Source organism: Euprymna scolopes, chromosome 36 (genome assembly GCF_053919585.1).
Source record: "Euprymna scolopes isolate OS-2025 chromosome 36, ASM5391958v1, whole genome shotgun sequence".
Lineage (NCBI taxonomy): Eukaryota > Metazoa > Mollusca > Cephalopoda > Sepiida > Sepiolidae > Euprymna > Euprymna scolopes.
The window spans coordinates 52098383-52121566 of record NC_136517.1 but is presented as its reverse complement, the minus strand read 5'-3'; the positions used below and the strand labels follow the sequence as shown (position 1 = coordinate 52121566).

At 33.2% G+C, this 23184-nt stretch overlaps 1 protein-coding gene across 4 annotated transcripts in view; it reads left to right on the top strand.

Annotated features, from left to right (window-relative positions):
* The window catches only part of LOC145260476 (phosphonopyruvate decarboxylase-like), a 187750-nt gene that overhangs the window by 130621 nt on the left and 33945 nt on the right, over nucleotides 1-23184 (top strand). For all 4 annotated transcript variants that reach the window (XM_080118580.1, XM_080118581.1, XM_080118579.1 and 1 more), the window contains 3 exons: nucleotides 2203-2350; nucleotides 7899-8029; nucleotides 15578-15737. In XM_080118580.1, the coding sequence (XP_079974706.1) occupies nucleotides 2203-2350; nucleotides 7899-8029; nucleotides 15578-15737 (439 nt within the window). The remainder of the gene's footprint in view (nucleotides 1-2202; nucleotides 2351-7898; nucleotides 8030-15577; nucleotides 15738-23184) is intronic.

The window sequence follows — 23184 nt, the reverse complement described above, 5'->3', positions numbered from 1 at the left end:
AGTCTCCATAGACATGTCAATCCAACCGATACGATGACTTGCAAAAATGTCTCGCAAAAAAATCGACCTCCTTATTGTAGAAAACTGGCCAGTTGAGGGTGAAGGAATTAATGTTTTTGGCCAATTTTTCGATATTTGTTGTCCGAAGGGCCGAGCTTCAAAATGATACCGATCTCATGAAAATCCGTCGCCCCCGTAGAAAGTTTTAGGCAGATATACAAACATACATGTATTCAGACAGACAGGTGAGATTTATATTATAGAAGAAAATATCACGCAAAATACGTGCAGTGTTGAGATTGAATTATGCCTAATAATTTTCACAATCTCATTTTCGAGCCTAAGATTCCCTATGAAGGTGACGGTGGCTAAGTGGTTAACAACACTGACTGAAAACCTGGATACGCCAAGTTCGAACCCGGTTCGTCCCACAGAAACATTTTTATCTGACCCTTGTGCCTAACCTTCTGGAAAAGAGACAAATAAAATAACTAGAAAACTAATCATAGTTTAATCAGTCTTTGAAAAAGATTCGCTAAGGTTATTACGCACCGGTGTCAACTGCATGCAACAGCTGGATTCTCGTTTTCCATTTAACGTTTCTTCTTTGTATAAATATGTTTTTGTCTGGAGTTAATTACCTCTTTAATTCATTATTGTACACTGTGCTGATACTACTACTACTACTACTACTACTGACAAACGTCTAGTTTTTTTTTTTTCTTATATAAACGTATAGTTATTCATCCGAACGCACACATACACACTTAATAGTATGGAGTCAAAATCACCTATTACATAGCACACACACACACACACACACACACACACAGTTCATCTGATTTACAATATAGAATTTTCGGGCATTTTTAAAAAGAACCAACAAACCAAAAAAGGGTGTACACAAAAAAAAAAATAAATAAATAAATATCCAACAAATAAATGTTACCAAAGGCAAGCTGTTACTCTTTTACTTACTTTGATAAGTTTCGTGTGTCTTAACTAACTTTTACTAAGTAGTGTTAAAATCCATCCAGTTAGCATGGGAAAAAATGGAGGTATTATTATAACAAATTGGAGCCTCGATAATCGCCCCAAAATCGAAAATCAAACAAAATACTGATAGGACATTACATTTTCACACAATTGGTGACGTTTATTAGATGTGCTGTTATCATTATTTTGCTTAATTTTCGATTTGACTGAAATGTCATTTTCATTTTGTTTTTGTTTCAACTCCACATACTTGACACTACTTTTGTTTTTGTTTTTTTTTAAGCAAAAAAAAAAAAACAAAAAAACAAAACCAAAACTAAAAATCGCTGATCTTTGGATAATTTTCCTGTACATAAACCTCTCCTGTCTCTCATAACTAGGCCTATGAATAGAGAATATTCTTTTCACTCTCGAGTATATATCCAACACAATCAGACACAGTTAATCAATCACTATCTAAAACATATAAGATATCAATGGATATATATTCGAGTCAAAATAATGAAAAGTATATTCATAACCCACTGTCATATGGCTTTAACCATGTGCTAATCTTTTTTTTTTTTTTTCAAAATATTAAATTGAATGTTCATTAATTATTTGAGATTCTTCTCAACATAAAAATAGATGTTTTTCTAATTTTTTGTTTTTTTTTGTAAACCACTTTTACCGTTATATCACAGGCTTCTGTTAGGGTTGATCACTAGCACCCCAGTTTTCTGTGATTGGAGCACCAACGACTGTGCGTTTAAAAGTTGATGTGAAAGTGACATTTTCTGTTGCAGAGGTCGCATATGTGTTCTCTGTCCTTTGTCTATCTCTTTGTTTTCTGCGGATCTGCTTCTCCATAGCATCTTATGTCAGCTTTTCCTCTGCAAACTTCAGTTGTTTGGTCATGGTTCCTCTTCATTTGGATTAATTGGCTGCCAAGCTCTTTCAGGACTCTGGGTTCATGTCCACAGCCTTTACATCGCATTTTACAACATCACAACACCATAGCTGTGACTGTCCGGTTGGTCTCCTTCTAGTGGCCAGCTCTCCAGACGAGATTGCTAGTGCAATTATTAGTGCAATTCTATAAAATCTATGAATTGCAGTTTTATAGGAAAGGATTAAAGTTTCTTTGAGGAATTTACTTATTTTTACTCTAGAAAAGTGAATGATCCAATTTCTTTTATAATCTTGCTTTCTGTTTTCATTTTTCAGCAAGTCCTTGAACAACATGCCCGTAACCAGGAGGCCGGTATGCTCACAGAACTCGTACGAGATTTCTTGGATCCAGCAGAATTTTACAACATTTTACGGAAAATTGATATAGACTTTTTCTGTGGTGTTCCAGATTCGTTACTGAAAGGTAAGCAGAGTGGGTAGTAAGTCATCACTTTCACTCCGACATGGTACACCTTCCATCAGTACTAACGGTTTCGCTTGGCCAAAGAATCATCGAAAATTGAACGAAAGAAAAAAATAAACACGTCTAAGTGAACTGATTTGTAACTAACCCAGAAAACACATATAAAAAATATGTATATATACGAAATTTAGGTTTATAGAAGGCAGAACAAAGCAGAGATACAACAAATAGACACGAACTGAAGTAACTTAAGATATAATGGTGGAAACGGTCATTCACTTTATTGAATCAGTACATGTTTATGTATATGTACAATCAAATATATATATACTAGCGGGAATATATTTTAATTTGTCCAGATTTCGTATATATTATTATAGAGTCGTGATTTCCAAAGTAAAATAAAAATCATTTGGGTGCCATCAGCTAGAATCGAAACCAAAACTATAGCATTCAAAGCTGGTGACGTTACCACTGTACCAATGTGACATGCATATAAACTGATTAAAAATTAAAAATAAACTAAGATGAATGTACAGAATGTTTAACGATTTTTTTTTTCAATTTTGACCCGTTTTTGACGCCTTGAAAACTATTTTAACCGGCTAAAGACCCATAAAAGAATGGCCCGTAAAAAAATCCAATCATTTGAGGCCCCTAGCTCTGCTTTGCGACTTTTAATTTTGGAGGAGATAGTTTGAAAATATGGAGACAGACCCATTTACATATAGCCGTTTATATATATATATATATATATATATATATATATATATATATATATATATATATATATATAAACTTTCTACATGTAATATGTTCTTATGTTTTTACTTTTTAAAGACTGTGTCAAGCTGGTCTAATGGTTATCGTACTTCACTCATTGTTTTCAATTTCGGTTCGAGTATTTTCTTTTATCTACAAGGAGTGAACTGTTTAGAAAAAAACATAATACTCGCATGATCATTCGTCAGTTTCTTTAAAAAAAAAACACTTTTTTTTAAAGGAATATAACGTTACATACCTGGCAACACCGGGTATATCTTCTAGTATATATATATATATATATATATATATATTCGGATATATCTTCTAGTATATATATATATATATATATATATATATTCGGATATATCTTCTAGTATATATATATATATATATATTCGGATATATCTTCTAGTATATATATATATATATATATATATATTCGGATATATCTTCTAGTATATATATATATATATATATATATATATATATATATATATATATATATATATATATATATATATATATATATATATATATTCGGATATATCTTCTAGTATATATATATATATATATATATATATATATATATATGTATATATATATATATCTTCTAGTATATATATATATATATATATATATATATATATATATATATATATATATATATAGAGAGAGAGAGAGAGAGAATTTTTTTAAAAAGCCAAAGACAATGCGGGGGAAAGGTCGAAATTATGAAAGTAAAGGAAGAAAAACAAACAAATGTAGACGGGTGTGCTTGAGTAGAGGAGTGTCTAGCCTTTATTCGTCTATCTTTCCTCACCTCAATGTATAATTATTTGTAACCAAGTCGCTAGTATGTCCGGTGTATGTAAAGTCCGTGAGTTGTATGGAACTTTGATTAATTTCGAGAGAAAGGGACCTCTCTTTTTCAAAAGACAAAAGTAGAATCCACTTTTATATATTTCTTTACCAACAATGCTTCAAGCAAACTACTACCTACTCTTATATATATATAGTCATTCACATACCGTAGTTTCGCTGGCGCGAGGACACTTCTCAACCTATATACTAAACGAAATTTTGATCTACAGACTTGAAATTTGGTTCAGACATGTGGAAAACTTTCTTACCCATTTTCATCGGAAAAAAGGGTTGCTAAGGAGTCAAAATTGAAAAACTGGTACGTGAGTGTGGTCGGATTTTTATTTGTTTGCTGTTTCACAAATGTGCATGCGTGAATAGTTCACATTAGAAATTACTAAGCGAAACTTGTAAAAGTTGAAGGTTCAATCCTTAGTGCAGACGAATTACTTAAGACTTCCACCCAATCGTGGCTGACGGAATGAGAACATACTACCCCGACAGAGTAAATGAAGGTTTCCAGATCCCCGCGTTTGATAGGATTCCTGAACTCAACAAGGTAGATCTGAAGAAGGTTGGATGTTACATCGGACGAAACGTTGTGTGAATAACACTCAAGATGAGAACAAGAATCCGATACAAATGAACATTTTGTTGGAAATACGAAACAAACATTTTCTCAGTTATTTATTTATTTTTTTACAAAGGAGTCAGCATTTATCAAGGCTCGAAAACTACTTGAGGATAAGGGTTAATGGTCACTGGGATAACGGTGTAGTACTCGTTAGTCGTGGAAATTGGGTATATTTTGATTATTTAATGGGATGGCTCAACAAGAACTTATTTACATTAGATTTGAAGACGACCATGTTGTAGTCAGCTGTTGTAGTCAGCTGGAAAGTAGGTTAGTGTAACAGTTCCACGGCCGGACAATTCTATAAATAAAGCTTTGTTCATGGAATTTGTATTTAGATTTAGATACAGATAAAGAGTGGGGGAAATTGTTGATAGTGGTTGTAGCTTGACGAGTGTTTTTTTGTGAAGGTTTGCCAAAGAGGGGATCATAGATTGAACCTCAGACGAGCGCTTGCGATGAAAGTAACAATATCGAAAGATAAACATTAACATTTTTGGTGATTTCGATACAAATTTATTTGTTTTAAATGTGATCATAAAGAAAGGAAAAGAAAGAGGAAATCAGTTTGCCTGAGTGAGTAATAGTGTGGGCGTGCGTGCGTGTTAACTTACAATTTAGAAATAGGACGTAACTTGTTGAAAATTAGGGTCGCCGCCTTATAGAAAACGTCGAACAGAAACATTTCGATACAATTGCTAAATATTTGTCCACGAAATAAAACAATAGTCTGAAACAGAACTATTTGCCATATTAAAATCCAAACAATTGTTTGATTAAGAAATAATAACAAATACTTAATTGATAAAATGTCCTTTTCATAGAACGATATGCAAATTAGTTAAGTGTACAACCGTGATTGCATATAGGTAAGCAGCATAAAAAAAAAAAAAAGATTGGGTGTTGCTATTGTGTTAAATTGAAATGGAGAAATGAATTGAACATTTTGAAACTTTTAAGCAAACAATTAGATTCTGGATGAAAAAGATATATATCTCTTTCACTATCTTAAGCATCATTCGGTGTGGCCATAATCATTTATATGGAGAACAGAGGGACAAAGTTTCTTTTATATATATATATATATATATATATATATATATATATATATATATATAATTACATTTGAAAAAGAATAAAAATAATATATATATATATATATATATATATATATATATATATATATAGTAATTTATAAAATATATATGGCGATTAAGCTACACTGAATATTCCGCGTTTCATCCAACTATAGGATTCGTCAGGCTTATGCGCGAATTCTGTCGTTGCTTCTTGTTTTTATATATGTTGAGGATTTCTAGTTGGCCAATCAGCTTTCTAGTATCCACCGTGCCCCTTCCTACCAGCCAATGGGCATGCATTTTATCAAACAAAGGATCTGTTTTAGAACTAGGTTAGTGGGTTTAGGTGGTCGTTCTCTTTTTTTTTTTTTTTTTTATACATATAAATATACATATGTGCACACAACAATGCACATACATATACATATATACATATATATATATACATATATATATATATACATATACATATATGTATGTGATCGTTTATGTATATTCATGTTTATTTAATTTATTAATTTATGCGAATAAATGAAGTAGTTATGCGAATAAATGAAGTAGTTATACCGCTCCCCATGTGGGGGTACCAAATTGGTTAAAAGGGAAAATTATTCCCAACTCGCATTTAGGTAAAAATGCACTTTCGTAAATAAGTGAACTCATTCAAAACATATCGCTAAAACCAAAACAAAACAACATCTATCTATATATATATATATATATATATATATATATATATATATATATATATATATATATATATATATATATATACTAGTTATACTTATTCGATATTGCCTGGCAATGTTCTTCACATTTGTTTTTTTGTTGTTTCTCCAAAATAATAAAATTTGTTGTCTTTTTTTTTTTTTTTTTTTTTTTTAAATGTTTGTGAAAGTTAAATTTTATTAGTACGGTATTCTTGGGCTATTAAATTTTTGATGGAACCAAAATTCTTAGAAAACTATAATTATTTGTTGTTGTAGACCTCTCCGCCCCCTTTTCAAATACAAATGCCAAGTGTCGTGATTGAAAAAGGCACCTTTAGATCTTCCATCTGAGTGTCTCTCACCTGACTTATTGTGGCTTCATGAGGGAAGAGAGACGAAAAAAATTATCATATGCAGCAGTACGATTGTGACAACCGTTAAGTCAACTGGACAATAAATGTAAACGGAACGCTTCCACATGTCTCAACACGTAAAATACCATCGATACGACCCGACACAGTATCAAACAAATCTGTTCACGTGATCCGGCACGGTTCCAAACAATTCCATTTACACAACCTTCACGATACTGAACAACTCCGTCGATACAATCCTGAACATCTCCGTTGAAATGACACGATACGATCCTGAACAACTCTGTCGAAGCGCCCAGACGATCATGAACAACTCTGTCGAAGCGCCCAGACGATCATGAACAACTCTGTCGAAGCGCCCAGACGATCGTGAACAACTCTGTCAAAGCGACCAGACGATCGTGAACAACTCTGTTGAAGCGACCAGACAATCACGAATACCTCCGTTGAAATGACATGACACGACCCTGAACAACTCCGTTGAAGCGACCAGAATATCGTGAACAAATCTGTTGAAGAGACCCGACACGATCACAAACAAGAAGTTACTTGATGTAAGGAGCTAACAAAGACGAAAGATGATTATTGATTTTGAAAAGATAAAAGCTGTAGGTAAGAGGAAAACAGTCAACAGGGAAAGAGTTCAACAACCTTGCAGTTCTTGGAAAGAATCTGCTGGAATAAGAAGCTGTATTACAATTGGGTATCATAACATCAAATTGATGAAGGCCGCTAGACCAATGAAAAAAGGAAGCAGGGAACATATCAAACAATTCTTAAGAAAGCATTCCATAGTATTTCTAAAAAAAGACTGAGACTAGCAACATCAAAGAGCTTTGTAAGAACATAGTTGAAAGAAGTTCAAATCTTTTTATTGATAGAGATTCAAGTATCATTCATTAACCCTTATCCTCGAGTGGCCTTCGGGCCTTGACAAGTGGTGTCTCCCAAGTAAAAAAAAAAAAAAAAAGTATCTAATTCGTATCAACAAAACACTCGATGAAAAAAAAAATGAACTGACTTATTTTCTTTTATTGATTAAAAGATTGGATGCAAGAAATTAAGTGATGTTAAATGCGAATCTTATTTTTATTGTTTCATTTTTTTTTTTTTTTTCTTTTTCAGATTTTTGCGCTTATGTCATGGTCAACACGCCCCGTGAAAAACACATCATTACCGCAAATGAGGGAAGTGCTGTTAGTATGGCTGCTGGATATCATTTGGCCACAGGAAAATATGGACTGGTTTATCTTCAGGTCAGTAAATGCGTTGGCGCATCTATATTATACAAACGACAAAATAAAAATTGAATTTAAAGTGAAACGAACGATACCTACGTAATTGTCGGGTCTCAAATAGTAACATATCCAAAAATTACGAAAAACGATAAGGTAGAAAAATCATTATTAATGAAAAAAGAAATTTGTGAAAGGAAACAAAATCACTATATTTACGCTTCCTAAAAAGAGTACAGTTTACAGGGAAGATAATTAAGTTCTGTTGCTTACGTCACGTGACGAACGTAATTCAAAATGTCGGACAAAATTTATTCCCCCATATAAACTTTATTGGAAACAGCTTTTAATTAATAATTATTTTTCTACCTTATCATTTTTCGTAATTTTTAGATATGTTACTATTTGCGACATGATAATTATATACCTATTTACTATGCCTCCCCACGGGACAGAGTTAGACACCAGGATCGTTTTTTAACGTGGAGAAAAGGTTGTTTTACTTGAAATTCAATATTTTTTTTCGTTCGTATAAAATAGAAGCACCGAGGCTTTCTCTCTATGTTCCACTGGAAGCAGACTGATATTGTAATCTGTCACATCGACTTAAAACAATTTCAAATCTCTAGTGTTAAAATTAGCTCACTTAACGTTAAATTTACAACATCCCAGTGTCTTATATTTGCATATCAGTTCGGAAAAAGAATATGTGTTCTTTTCAAGAGAAATTACTGGGTATGCATAAATCTGGCGATTTTTTTTTGTTTGTTTGTTTTTTTTCTATAAAAATAAAAGGTGATTTTCTTGCAGTTTTTAATATAGAGAGAATTATCAGGCGGGAGAGAACATGTAATCGATAAAAAAAAAGTTTAATTTCCCTTTAAATAATGTGAATAATATTGCAACAAAGCACGGGCGCACGTATGGTAACGGTAGCAACAGCCAACGTATGCAAATGACCGAGCCGTGTGCGAGGTGACGTCACAGCAAGGAAAAAGGAATAAACTGATGATCGTGTTAAGGACGGACAGAGAGAGAGAGAGAGAGAGAGAGAGAGGTGTTACACACGTAGGCCAAGAGCAATAGGGAAAGACTTGTCCTAAACATGGTCGGACAAAGACGGAGTATAACGTGTTTGACATGGTAGAGTCTTGTTAAGCACATTTGAGTACGGAAAGACTTTTGAACAAGAGACAAGGCATTATTTTGTTTAATATTTTTTTTTTACAGGGGAGTCACCACTTATTCAGGTCTGAAGGCCACTCGAGGATAAGGGTTAATGAATGTAAGGTGGTAGTGTAATAATCGTTAATCGTGTAGATTGGATAGAATTTTGATTATTTAAGAGGATGGCTCAACAAGAATTTGTTTACATTAGACTTGAAGGCTACCATATTGTAATCGCCCGGGAAGCAGGCCAGTGGAGCAGTGTTCCACAGGCAGGCAGTTCTAGGAAAGAACCTTTGTTCATGAAATCTGCATTTAGATTTAGGCTAAGCACAGATAAAGAGTGGAGGAACTTGTTGTATTGTGATTGTAGCAAGTCCAGTGTTTTTTTGTGAAAGTTTGGCAAAGAGGGGGGGGGCATAGATTCTGGAAAATACCTGTAAATAAATGTCTTTCGTTTCACTGAAAAAAAAAAAGAATCACTCAAATTCTTTCCTTATCTTTGTTTCCTTGCAACTGTTCGCATACAACGTGTGAGTCCCGAGCGTGACAAGCAGTGGCTACATTACAATATGAATCGAAAAGTTTATACTTAAATCGCAGAATTCAATATCGATTTAGCAGATCCAATGCTATTTTGGGCCTTTTGGCAAGAAATACTAAAATATATCTTAAGGTATATATTCGAACTAGAGTACATTCTAAGAAGCAAACTAATGCAGTGATTGAAAGCGATGAATTGACTTACAAAAATAGGAATTTTCAAGCGAAGGACTTGGAATTAAAAATATTTTTTTAAAGGTTGAAACTTTTTAAAAGTTATACCTCCCCACACATATATAGATATACATATATGATTTACTTATCATATAAAAGGTATTTTGTGTGCGTGCCTGTCTGTGTGAGTGTATTCTCTATGCACACTAAAACGGCTGGGTCGATGCTTTTGAAATTTTGCAGAAAGTACTTTATGTGTCTGGGAGTGTTCTTAGATTATTTATACTTTAATAAGTATCGAAAATACAAAAAAATCTGATTAAAGAAAGAACAGTCCAATTTTGATCAAAGTTAACACTCTTATACAGCCTAACATCACAAATGCATTTGAGAAGTTATATCACTGCACATACAGAAGGGCCCAATATATGAAATCAACAGTAGGTTCTTTGATAAGACAGGGTGCATTCGAAATTAATGTTTCTGATAACAGCACAAGTGAACCATGATATTTGACTTTTGCATTTTTAAATTTAATTCAAGCCATTATATGAAAATAATTCTATAAAATCTACAGTAGGTTCTCTACAAGGCAATTTAGACTACAATGTATTGTAAACAAGTCACTGTAGGTCCCTGACTAGAGCAATAAATCGATTTGATTTAAAAAAAAAAAAAATGGACGTTTTCACAGATTTTTATGACAATGAAAATATTGGAAGTTGATTCTCATTTAATAAGTGGGTAAAATCGGTATATATCTTCTATAATATAAAGCTGAATGTGTGTGTGTGTGTGTGTGTGTGTGTCTGTCTGGTCACGAATAGGTTCCTATATGGTTGACTATTATAGAAAACTGATCACATATAATGATAGAAGATGTATCGAGACACAGGAATGGGTATGTTTGATCTGGCAGAACAGTGGTTCATTAAAATTGTGTAGTCTGTGTTCGTGCCTGGTCCACAAAGTATGGAAATAAAAAAATTTAAAAAATGGAAAAAAAAAAGAAAACGTTTACACGTGTTTTTGATATAGATGTACATAATAATACTTTGATAAGTATGTTTTAACTTAAATAAGGATGGTATAATAAAATTGTGGGGTCTGCGTTCGCGCCTGGCCTCTATAGAATGGAAATAAGCACAAACTTTAATAAAGACTTTTCATATCTATCTGCATAAGTATATTCTGATAATTATATATCAGTTTGAAGAAATATGGTATAATAAAATTATTGGGTGTTCACTCGCGCCTGACCTCCATAGAATGGAAATATGTCACAAAGTTTAACAAGGTTTTTTAATATAGATCCACAGAATATTGTGATAAGTGTTTCAGTGTGAACAGGTATGGTATAATAAATTATGGGGTTTATCTATTTTATTTTTACTTTCATCATATTTTGCTTTGGTTTGGATACCCCCAAATTCGAAGCTATCTCTTTACAACCCTTCCTTTTCATAACCTATCATATTTACATAAATCAGAGTCCATTTTCTGTAGGCTGGTTTTGAACCCAGTCAACGACGGGTACTTTTGCTAGTATATATATATATATATATATATATATATATATATATATATATATATATATATATATATTAGCAAATAAAATTCTATTCGTTAATTGATTTAGTTTTAAAATCTACTTTGATAATAATCTTCAGATAGAAAATAAATATTAAACTAAACAAATCTCTATTGTAGCTAGAAATACCATTAATTATTTTGAAATGCCATTAATTATTTTGAAATGCCATTAGCTATTTTAAAAGGTTCAATTAAAACTCCTCTTTTCTCTAGTAAAGTAGTTAATTATACTTTTCCTTGCCGATTAACTGCTTGAAAAAGAAGAAAAGTTTTAATCGAACCTTTTAAAATAATTAATGGCATTTAAAAAATAATGTTTTCTAATTTCCCGATTCAACTGTTTGTACTCTTTTTATAAGTTGAACCGTTCTTTTTTATTTTCCTTCAAATCTCAATATTATATTTCAGTTGCCATATCTAGTGATTTGAGCTCAGATCTGAGTACAATACTCTATATGACGTCTTTAAGAGCTTTATATGGTGTGTTACATAGATACATATATATACCCTATTATGTAGTGTGTTCTTGGCTAGCACTAGTGTCAAAGGAAGAGTAAGGCGCCTCCTTCCCTTTGCTAGACTGTGGGAGTTAGGCATGGTCGAGAATCTACTTAGCACCTCCGTTCTGATCAGTAGATGACTGAAGTAATATGGAAGCAAAAAGAAATAATTCTGTTTATGGTTTCGTATTTTCTTGTGCTGAGCAGAAAATACCTCTGGGTACAATGGTCAGGACAATCGTCCAGTATGGGCACTGCTCGGACAGGAAGAAACTGCAACCTACTGTTTGTACAACTGTAAAGAAAGCTATGGCAAGACATTCGTATTCTTTATTCGAGAAACAGCATGAATAGAGTTCTGAATCAGAACACCTCGCTCAGTAAGGATTACCACAATAGACAGATGGTACCTGAGCGTCATCAAACTACTCTCTGACAACCAGAAAAGAATAACCCAAAGATAGCAACGTGGACGACTGCGAGAAACCTACGTTGACAGTCTGAACACTTGGGCAACATCAAAAATGATAACAACAATGAATTCATGGATGCCTCGTGGGAGAGAGGTTGATAGAGAGCCATAGCCGTTAATGCCTGTACCAGGCAGGTCATCACTTGAATTGAATACTGTGTTCGGGACAAATTTGATACTCTTAAGAAAAGAAAATAAATCTTGCAATAGTTACACAAGTGTAAATATATTTAAAAAAATTATTTCCAAGTAAAATATATAAAAGGGTTTTTTTTTTTTAAGAAAAGTTTTCAAATAAATCATTTTTTTGATAAAAACATAGAAATTAACAATTTTCTTTCGATTTCAAGAAAAGTGTATAAAAAGTTATTTTTTATAAGAATTTCAAATGTTTTTTTTTATACTTAGGATGAGAAAACTTGCAAAAAAAAAACTATTTTTTTTACAACGAAAATAACTGCAAAAATGCCTTTTTTTTCTTTTTCAAAGAATGTTAAGTGTTTTAACACCTTTTTTGTTTGTTTTCAGTAATTTTTTTGTTTGAGGGAAGGGGGATCGTTTCTTTTTTTTCTTTTTTTTAACTTCAAAAGGTTTTCAGTTGATATTTGTTTTTTCTTAATCTTTACAAGGTTCATTTTTACTTCACACAATATGTTGTAATTAATTTTAGATTAAAAGAAAATTCTGGTTGTAATGAACTACACAATTTCATTGAAACTTATCGTCTGTTGGCAACTGATTGCTGATTGGCTAATCTCGTTAGCACCTTCCGGCTATTTAATGCAACCTGTCGGAAGATACTGAGGTCAAGTTGGGTCAAGTTCCGAATAAGTAGTGACATCTCTTGTTCTGTGTGTTGTGAAACTGATTCTGAAAAAAACAAAACAAAAAAAACATAGAGCAACCCTAGTTCGATTTGCTCTTTTTGTCTTTGGACTTAACATTGAATAATTGGTTCTTGGGTGATACTTTAAAATTACATTCTGTAATCTCTATTGACTCTGCACGATGTTGCATGTCATGTCAAACCTAAAAACAATCACTTTTAGACCGATTACATTTCTTTCATCTCTTGCTTGTATTGACATGTCAAATTTCTTCTTTTACCGAGAAAACACTTGTAATGTTGTGTTACCTTAGAAAATCTTTACCAATATAAGTGCCCAATTATAACAGCTGAACAAACTATATTAAAATGAACATGTCAGAGGATTTGTTGACTCAATCGGGTCCTGAACATCTGTGAATCCATTTAACGCTTTCAGGTGGGAAATTGCCATTAAATAAGTTTCTGTTTATTGAAAAATGAAAAAAAAAAAAGAAAAAAAAAGAACATGTACTCATGTTGACAAATTAGAGTTACCTTCTCTTCGAAGAATATGGCTATTCCTGAAGATTACTGAGAAATGAAATGAAACTGCTGTCTGTCTGTCTCTCTTTCTATATATATATATATATATATATATATATATATATATATATATATATATATATATATATATACACATATATTTTAACATATCTCAGAAAAAATTATGTAGGAAGTAAGATGCAGTAGATTCTGTTTTTTTTTTTTTTTGCTTGTGACCACTTGACGCAATGTTTGTAACATTTTGTGTCAACTTGAAATAATCCTTGTAATTTGTTTGTTTTAACTTGATACAATCCTTGTAATTTGTTTGTGTCGATTTGACATAAATCTTGTAATTTTTTTGTGTCAACTTGACACAATCTTTGTAATTTGTTTGTGTTGACTTGATATAAATCTTGTAATTTGTTTGTGTTGACTTGATATAAATCTTGTAATTTGTTTGTGTCTACTTGACACAATCTTTGTAACTTTTTGTGTCAACTTGATAATCCTTGTAATTAGTTTGTGTCAACTTGACATAAATCTTGTAATTTGTTTACGTCAACTTGACATAAATCTTGTAATTTGTTTGTGTTGACTTTTTAAGTTGAGCCTGGCCAGTACCAGATGGGTGACCATTTGGGAAAGCTAGGCGCTGCATATACCTTCTGGGAAGGTTGGGTGTGGGGCCAGCACCCTCACCCTGTAAAAAGAACTCCTCGCTACAAAAACATCTACAAAAGTTGTAGATAGCCTGTGCCCCTCCAGGTGCCCAATGGCTATGGTATGGTACTCCCCATGATACCATTGAAACATTTGTAAATGAGCCAGGTACATCCAAGAATGGAATATTGTTGCCACACCTGGGCAAGAACTGCTAAAATATCTTATCCTGCCTTGACAGAGTTCAAAACAGACTTCGTAGCCTCGTAGATGCCCTTTTCTCTTCCTTGAAACCTCTTTCTCACAGAAGAGACGTTGCAAGCCTATCTCTGCTTTATCGTTATTTTCATGGCAAATGCTCGTCTGAGCTCTAATCTATGCCACCCCTTCAAACTTTTATGAGAAACACTCGTCTACCTGAAAACACTATCAGTAATTTCCCCCACTCTTTATCTGTGCCTAAACCTGAACGTAGATTCAATGAACAAAGCTTTTTTCTTAGAACTGCACACTTGTGGAACTCTCTTCCGTTTGCCTGCTTTCTAGCTGACTGCAATGTGGTCGTCTTCAAGTCCAGCGTAAACAAGTTCTTGATGAGCCGTTCCCTTAAGTAATCCAATTGAAAAAAATTTCCACTACTAACGATTACTATGATATTGTCCCATTGACTACTGTACGCTGTTTAACCCTTATCCTCGAGTGAACTCTAGGCCTTGATAAGTGGTGACTTCTTTGTAAAAAAAAAAAAAAAAAAAAAATGGTTCAACGATTGACTGATTGGTTACTTGCTGCCTTTTATATGTAGCAATATTTTTACTGTTGGATGTCCTTCCTAACACTCATCACAGTTGTTACCTTTGCTATTACGCAGACGAAATCTACAAGACTGCTGAGACTTTAATGAGCTCTAGCCTGCCAGCTGAGATGGTCCATCAAGGCATGATGCTTGGGGCCACACATGATAGATTTAGGAAATACTTGAGGATCAGGCATGATCACCAATCCGGATACCCTCATGATACAACTTGAGGCTTGTATAAAGTGCTTTCTTTAACCCCCATCCCATTTAAACCGTTAATATGTTTTTTTTTGTTTCGTTTTTTCAGAATTCTGGACTTGGCAATATAGTGAACCCTTTGATGTCTCTGGCGTCTCCTAGTGTCTACAGTATTCCTATGTTATTGCTGGTTGGTTGGAGAGGAGAGCCAGGGAAACGGGATGAACCTCAACACAAAGTGCAAGGCCAAGCAACTCCAGGAATCTTAGGTATGGCATGTTATTCTCTGTTCTGGCTTGGTTTATCTTATATGAAAATTAGGTGTTTGTCCGTCTATGTTAATTACACTATATTTTTAAATAGTTATGTACAGGATAGCTACAAAACACCTACTCCTTCCCATGTAAAGAAAAGATTTCTAAATAATAACTTTATTATTTCAGCGTGGTAACATAGATGCACAAGTACCAAAACTTTTACTCAACAGTAGCGGTTCCCAACCTTTTCCCAATGACAATTTTGTTTAAACTTCACCTTGTACGACCTCTACCTATTTTTTCTGTATTTTTTTTTTTTTGCTAATAAGTCACCATTTGATATGATGTTTATATATTTTTGAGATGAGGATTGATAATTAATTTTGTAGTATTTGGATTGTTGTTCTCATCTTGGTTGTTTTTTCCACAACGTTCCAGTCGATGTAACCTCTGACCATTTTCAGGTGTATTCACACTGGATGTTATTAGTGAATGATGAAAAGCAGTGCCAAATCTATTTCTCTTTTTAATAAATCCGGGTCCATTTCGTTGTTTTTGATATGATGTTTGTATATTTTTGAGATAAGAATTGATAATTATTTTTTTTGTATTATTTGGATTGTTTCGACTATTGGTTGTTTTTTTGTTTTTTTTTCACAAAAAAATTATTAAAAAAGAGGAATAGACTTAGCACCATTTACCAATAGCATCCAGTGTGAATTCACCTGAAAATGGTTGGAGGTTACATCGGCCAAAACGTTGTGGAAAAAACAAGAAAGGAATTCTTTTCATAAAAATTCCGCCTGATGCTAGGCACATGAAGGAAGGATCGAAAGTTCTTTTCACTGGTTGTAGAAAGACGAGTTTTTGCTGTGAATATCTTACAACGGCGGGAACTAGAGATTGAAGCTCAGTCGAGTCCATTCCAGCTGTCACTTTAAAAATCTAGTAGCATGCCAGCAGTTTTCATTGATTTATGACTTAATAACAAAGATAAATCATTTTTGACGATGCCAGCCTCTATGTATGCTCTGACACCTTTTATGACTTCTCTAATTATCAGAAATTTAACTGCTTTAATTGCCTTTACTTCCTCTCCATCACCAAAACAAAATGTCCTGTTCAATTTGAAAGTCTTCACCAACAGCTTATCTCAGTCACTTAATGTACCAAGAAATACATTCAACCAAAGTTCTCCAGTAATAGTTCTAGAACAGGCAGAATCCAACATTGTCAAACCCAGTGTCTCTTTTACAAAATTGGACATTTTTATATTAGAATCATTTATTAATGTTCGATAACAGGACTCAAAGTTAATTAATGAGAGGTGTACATGGTTTGAATCCACAACAGTGTTAATATTTCTAGGACTAAAACCAGTACAGTCTCTAGCAAAATGCCTAATAAAACCACATTTGAAACCACGTATTGTCCTACCGTGTCTGTCCATTGGATTTGTTTTGCTTCCTCGATAGAATTTTTGTTCCCTTTTATTTCCGTTTCGATTGAAATTTAGTTTCAATTTCTTCCTTAATAGTGGGAACTGTTTTGCATTCCAATCAAGAAATATCAGAAAACACCTTTTTTTTTAAGTATCCTTCATTGCTGCATAAAGTAAACTTCCACATATCCTATCTAGGTGTGTCAGAAACTGACCTTACGAAAATATTGAATAATTCGCCCTCTTATCTTTCCAAGCTTATAACTACTTGAAAAATGCAATTCAAACCCTAATTTTTTTTTTTCAATTCAAGGAGCAAAGACCAAATTAAAAACAATAACAGGTTTAATAGCAAATTATGCAATATTTGTTTTTTTTTTAAATCGGTTTTCTTTAAAAAAGATTTGAAGAAAATAAAAAAAAATTAACTTACGTCGATTATAAAAAATCGATATGATGTCCAAAAAATCACTTACCTATAAAAATTGCTAATCGATGTGTAGTTCCATTCTTCATTGTTAAGAATTTATCCATATTTAAGAAAGAAATACATAAATTTTTGATTGATTATATTTTCATTCTTTTTTGTCGAGTAAAATATTTTTTTTAATATCTAAAAAAAGAAAACATTGAATGAAATAGAAAAAATTGTTGTCATCGTCCATTACTTACTGGACAATATAAGCAGAACATAGGCTTCCAATTAAAAAAACAAAAAAAAAACAATCAACGTGGTTTAAAAAAAAGGTTTTACACTTTGGACTTTACAGGTAAATTTAAAAAAAAACACTTCTTGTTTTTGTTTTAATTTACAATATATTATTTATTGATCTCTTATCTTCAATTTGTGATGTATAAAACTTTGCTATATGAATTAATTATTAAAATTTTAATAGACATTTCAAAATGGGGGGTTGAATTTAAAAAAAAACGTTTGTCTAAAATATTATATTCGGTTTATTGGAAAAAGCATAACATTTCACATTGACCCTAAAAATATCGTAAAAATTTAACCAATAGAAAAATTTTGATAGATTTTGAAAGTTTAAAAATTGAAAAGAAATTAACTCGTAAAATTCAATTGATTTCATTGCGTAAAAAAATGGCTGCATGAAGGCGCGCTGGCACTTTGTAAACACTGTTTTTTAAAAAATAAAAAATAATATTTCTATTATTTTTTAAACAACTTTAATAGTTTATTTTGGAAGTATATTCCATAAAGAAAATAAACAACCCACGTTTAAGAGAAAAATTACGAGTTTTTTATATTTTATTTGCAGTTTAGTGTTAGGAGTGTCAAAAATTCCCCCCAAAATTCTGATACACCTATGTCTTAGCTATTTTTTTCGTTTTCATTCGCTGCATTTAAAACACAAAAAATCCTTGGACTCATTCCGGCAGTGAAATCCGATATTTACATAATTTCTGGTACAAGAATTCATAACACATTAAAAGGTCGTTTATGTTTATTTTAACAGCTCTTTTGTAAGTAAAATTCCTTGAATGACATGTATGACATCGTGTTTTCGTCCCTTAAACATATCTCATCCAAACTTGTCTGTAATTACGTTTAATCCATCAGTTCGACCGATATCTGTGATGTCTAAGTGTCGAACGCATTCTCGTATGTTTGGCAATGACAAAAATACTACTGGACCCTGTTTTTCCTTAAGTAAATCCACGAAGATAGACCATATACTTGTTTCCATTCGATGTACATTTCTTCACTCTGCAAAATAGGTGGCTGTTTCATAAATAACGCCATCTTTCTTTCAATTGTGTTTCAACATAAGTTGAACAGATATAATATGTCACACGAAAGAAGACGCTCTGCTACCAATGTTAGTTCACTTAGTACTTCCCACGACATGGGATAAACATATTACTGTTGGCCAGATGCCATATTAAATATCCACTTGAGACAAGGGACATAACTAAATATACAGGGTGTCCGTAAAGTTACTATACAGTCTTACAAGTTACTATACAGACACCCTGTAATATATTAACAGTACAGTAAGATATTGTATTAAAATATTTATTTGTAACAAAAGAAATAAAAAGAAATAACACCTTTATGCTTGATTAAATAAACCTGTAAAAAAAAATAAATATTAACTATTAATACAAATATAATACAATAAAACAATAACACTGTGTAGTAACTTTACGGACACCCTGTATAGCAGAACACCACCAAGTTCGGTAACTCCAACGCTAACAGGTTACTCTCATATTCTTGCTCAGGGGTTTCAGATTTGCCATTTTTAAAAGAAAATTTCACAAATTTTAATTTTTTTTAAAAATGATTTTGGCCTTCAAAAATTGTATTTGTCTTTTTTTTTTTTTTCAAAGCGTAACATATGTACCAAGGTACGAAGATTATATAGATTAATATTATTTGCTCATTAGGCAGCTTTATAATTGCTTCCTTCTCTGTTTACATCTGGAATGGCTTACTTTTTCACTAGCTCGTTTCAGGCTTGGTATATTTTGAAGTGATTCAATTTTCCTTTCCCTTTTTATAATTACAATTTATAATCAACTTTTTACATCAGGGGAATTTATGCCTTATTTGGAGGTATTTCATTAAAACATAAAATGCATTCGCCGTTATCAATGATTGCTCACTGGTAATAACAAGTGGTGTTCCCTGAGCACTGAATGACGATAAGGCTCCCCAGAATTTTAGTACTCGCGAACGTTTTTTAAAAACTGTTACAAAAGAAATAACCCACCAACGGCGAGGAAGGCTGTGCAATATAAAAACCACACCTGGGATTACACAAAGGATCAAGTTCCTCATCCATCACAGCTTCACCTACAGTGGTACAAAAACATTCAACTGTATTTTGACCGCAATAAGAAATATGAGGAGAGTGTCCCTTGACAGTTTCAAGAAACAACTGAACATCTGGCTGGAAAAGATACCTGACCAGCTACCAACACCAGGCTACACTAGCCCCAACCTCAATCATCTAAATGACTGGACCTCTGTATGAAGTGGACAGCCTGGGTGCAGTGGAGCTCCAACTCTGTGTCAATAACTGATGGAATAACACAAACTAGACATCATTTTGCATTATTCTAAGAACCATTTACCATTGATTTTTCTTTGATAATGACTATTGATTTTCTTTGAAATTTGATTGGCACTAAACTTTTCCAAGATTTCAGAAGTCTGTTCTTGCAATAGAGGTCGGTATGGTGCTCTCCCTCCTTGGTCTTTCCATCCTCCTTGATACTTCACAACCATTTTGTACACAAAGTTTTTTTTTTGGGGGGGGGGTCAGATTATAAGATTTCTGGTATTTTTAGTTCCCTTGGATTTATGCAAATTTTTTTCTGTTTTATTTCTATTCCAATTTACCGTGGTTGGTTGGCATTAGCTGGTTATGTGGGTAAGTTGGTTATCTCAATCAGTAATTCTCTTAATATTTTAGCTGTTTCATCAGAGCTATGCATTCTGTTGTGTTGACCTCACCCCCCCTCTTTGATTCCAAGTTCTCCTAGCCCTTTTTTCCAGGTTTTTCAAAATTGTTTCTAGTGCTCCAATAATCATTACAGTAATTTTATTTGTGTTCCATATTCCTTTCAGTTCTCTGGCAAGTTCCATGTATTAATTTAGTTTTTCTGCCTCCTTGATCCTCACTCTGTGAACTGCTGGGATGGTGAAATCTACGATTTGGCAGGTTTTTTTCTCTTGTTATCTATTATCATGTCTGATCTCCTTGCTTCGATGTATTTTCCATTGGTTTGTATCTCTATGTTTCAGAAAATTTTATGCTTTTCGTTTTGACTATTGTCTCCAATTTGTGAGCATGTGTACCATTTGTCTATATGTTTAAAGTGTAGACGTTTGCATAGTTCCCAGTCGATAGCCTTCTCCATACAATCATGTTTATTTTTGTATTCCTTTTGCGCTAGTTTGCTGCATTCACATTTGTGATTTACTATTCTGTCCTCAGTATCTACATTTTCTGTTTTCTTGAGTTTTGTCTATCTTGGCTTTTATATAGTTCATTCTAATTGTGTTGTTTTGTGCGACTGTCAGTAGTGATTCAGTTTTGTTATTCTTGTGTCCTTTCATTATTATTATTATTATTATTAGTAGTAGTAGTAGTAGTTAAACCTACCATTTAAAGTTGTTGATAAATCACATATCTTGACCTTCTCAAAGAACTCCTCTAGCGAAAATTATAAACCACAATTCAAAAAAATCAAACTAGATGCTGAAAGGAACAAACTAAACTTCAACTCAGACAATGTAGAAGACAACAAACCTTTCACCCTATCTGAATTAACCGATGCCATAAACAGTTCACACAACACTGCAACAGGGCCAGATGAGATCCACTACGAGTTCTTGAAACAACTACCTCAAAAATCCTTAATCTACCTCCAAAACATCTTAAACGACATTTGGATCAAGGGGAACTCCCTGACATATGGAAACAAGCAACAGTGATCCCCATCCCAAAACCCGATAAAGTTAAGTCTGATCCCAAAAGCTACCGACCCATAGCATTAACAAGTTGCATATGTAAAACTTTCGAAAGAATAGTGAACAAAAGACTAACTTGGTACCTTGAATCAAATGGTCTGATTACAAACCTCCAAAGTGGGTTCCGAAATAAAAGAAGCAGCATTGATAACCTGGTATGCTTAGAAACCTTTATCAGAGAGGGATTCATAAAAAAGGAACATACAACAACCATTTTCTTCGATTTAGAAAAAGCCTACAATACAACGTGGAGATACGGTATCATGAAAGACCTACACAATCTTGGCCTAAAGGGCAGACTATCTAAATTAATAAAAGATTTTTTGTCTGACAGAAAGTTTAAGGTCTGTGTGGGATCCACCCTTTCTGACCGCGAAAACCAGGAGGAAGGGGCCGCACAAGGAAGCATACTATCAGTCACTTCATTTAATATAAAGATTAACAATATTACCAAATGCCTAAGTCCTGGAACCGACTGCTCCCTATATGTCGATGATTTCTTGATCTGTTATAGATAAAAAAATGTCCAAACAATAGAGCGACAGTTGCAGCTGAACCTAAACAAAATAAACTGGTGGGGCACAGAAAATGGGCTTAAATTTTCCGAGTCAAAAACGAAGTGCATGCACTTCTGTAATATTAAAAAAATACACAATGATCCGACCCTCAAACTTGATGGCAAAAAAATTTATATAAATACTTAGGGATCATTTTTGACAAAAAATTGAATTTTATTCCCCATCTGAGATATTTAAAGCAGAAATGTCACAAAGCACTACAATTATTAAGAGTTGTCGCCAACACAGACTGGGGAGCAGACCAACAAACGCTCCTAAAACTATACAGGACTCTAATTCGTTCGAAGCTGGATTATGGCTGTTTCATTTATGGGTCAGCAAGGTCTTCCTACATAAATATCCTTGACTCCATTCACCATGAGGGACTAAGACTTGGGAGCATATAGAACATCCCCCAAAGAAAGTCTATATGCAGAAGCCCACGAAGCACCCTTAAAGCTCAGACGGGAAAATTTTGGCTTACAATACTACTTGAAACTAAAGTCTTGCCCAACAAACCCTACTTATCAATGTGCCTTTGACCCCAAATATAGAAATCTATTTAACAGAAAAGAAAAAGCCATAAAAACCTCCGGATTTCAAATGGAAGCCAATATAGAAGAATCTCAAATTCCAATAACAAATATCCACCATTCTATAATATCTGAAAGCCCACCATGGACGATGAGACAACCAGATGTAATGCTCAACTTAAATGAAAATAAAAAATCAAAAACAAATCCTGCCATATTTCAAGAAGACCTTGAAAATATCAAGCTATGATACTCTGACTATACATACATATACACAGATGGCTCGAAGGATAACGATAGAGTTGGATGTGCAGCTACCTACAACAATACAACAATTAGCAAGTGACTTCGGAACGAAGCCTCTGTATTTAGTGCTAAAACGAGAGCCATAGATTTAGCACTGGATATCATTGCTGAGGAAAAC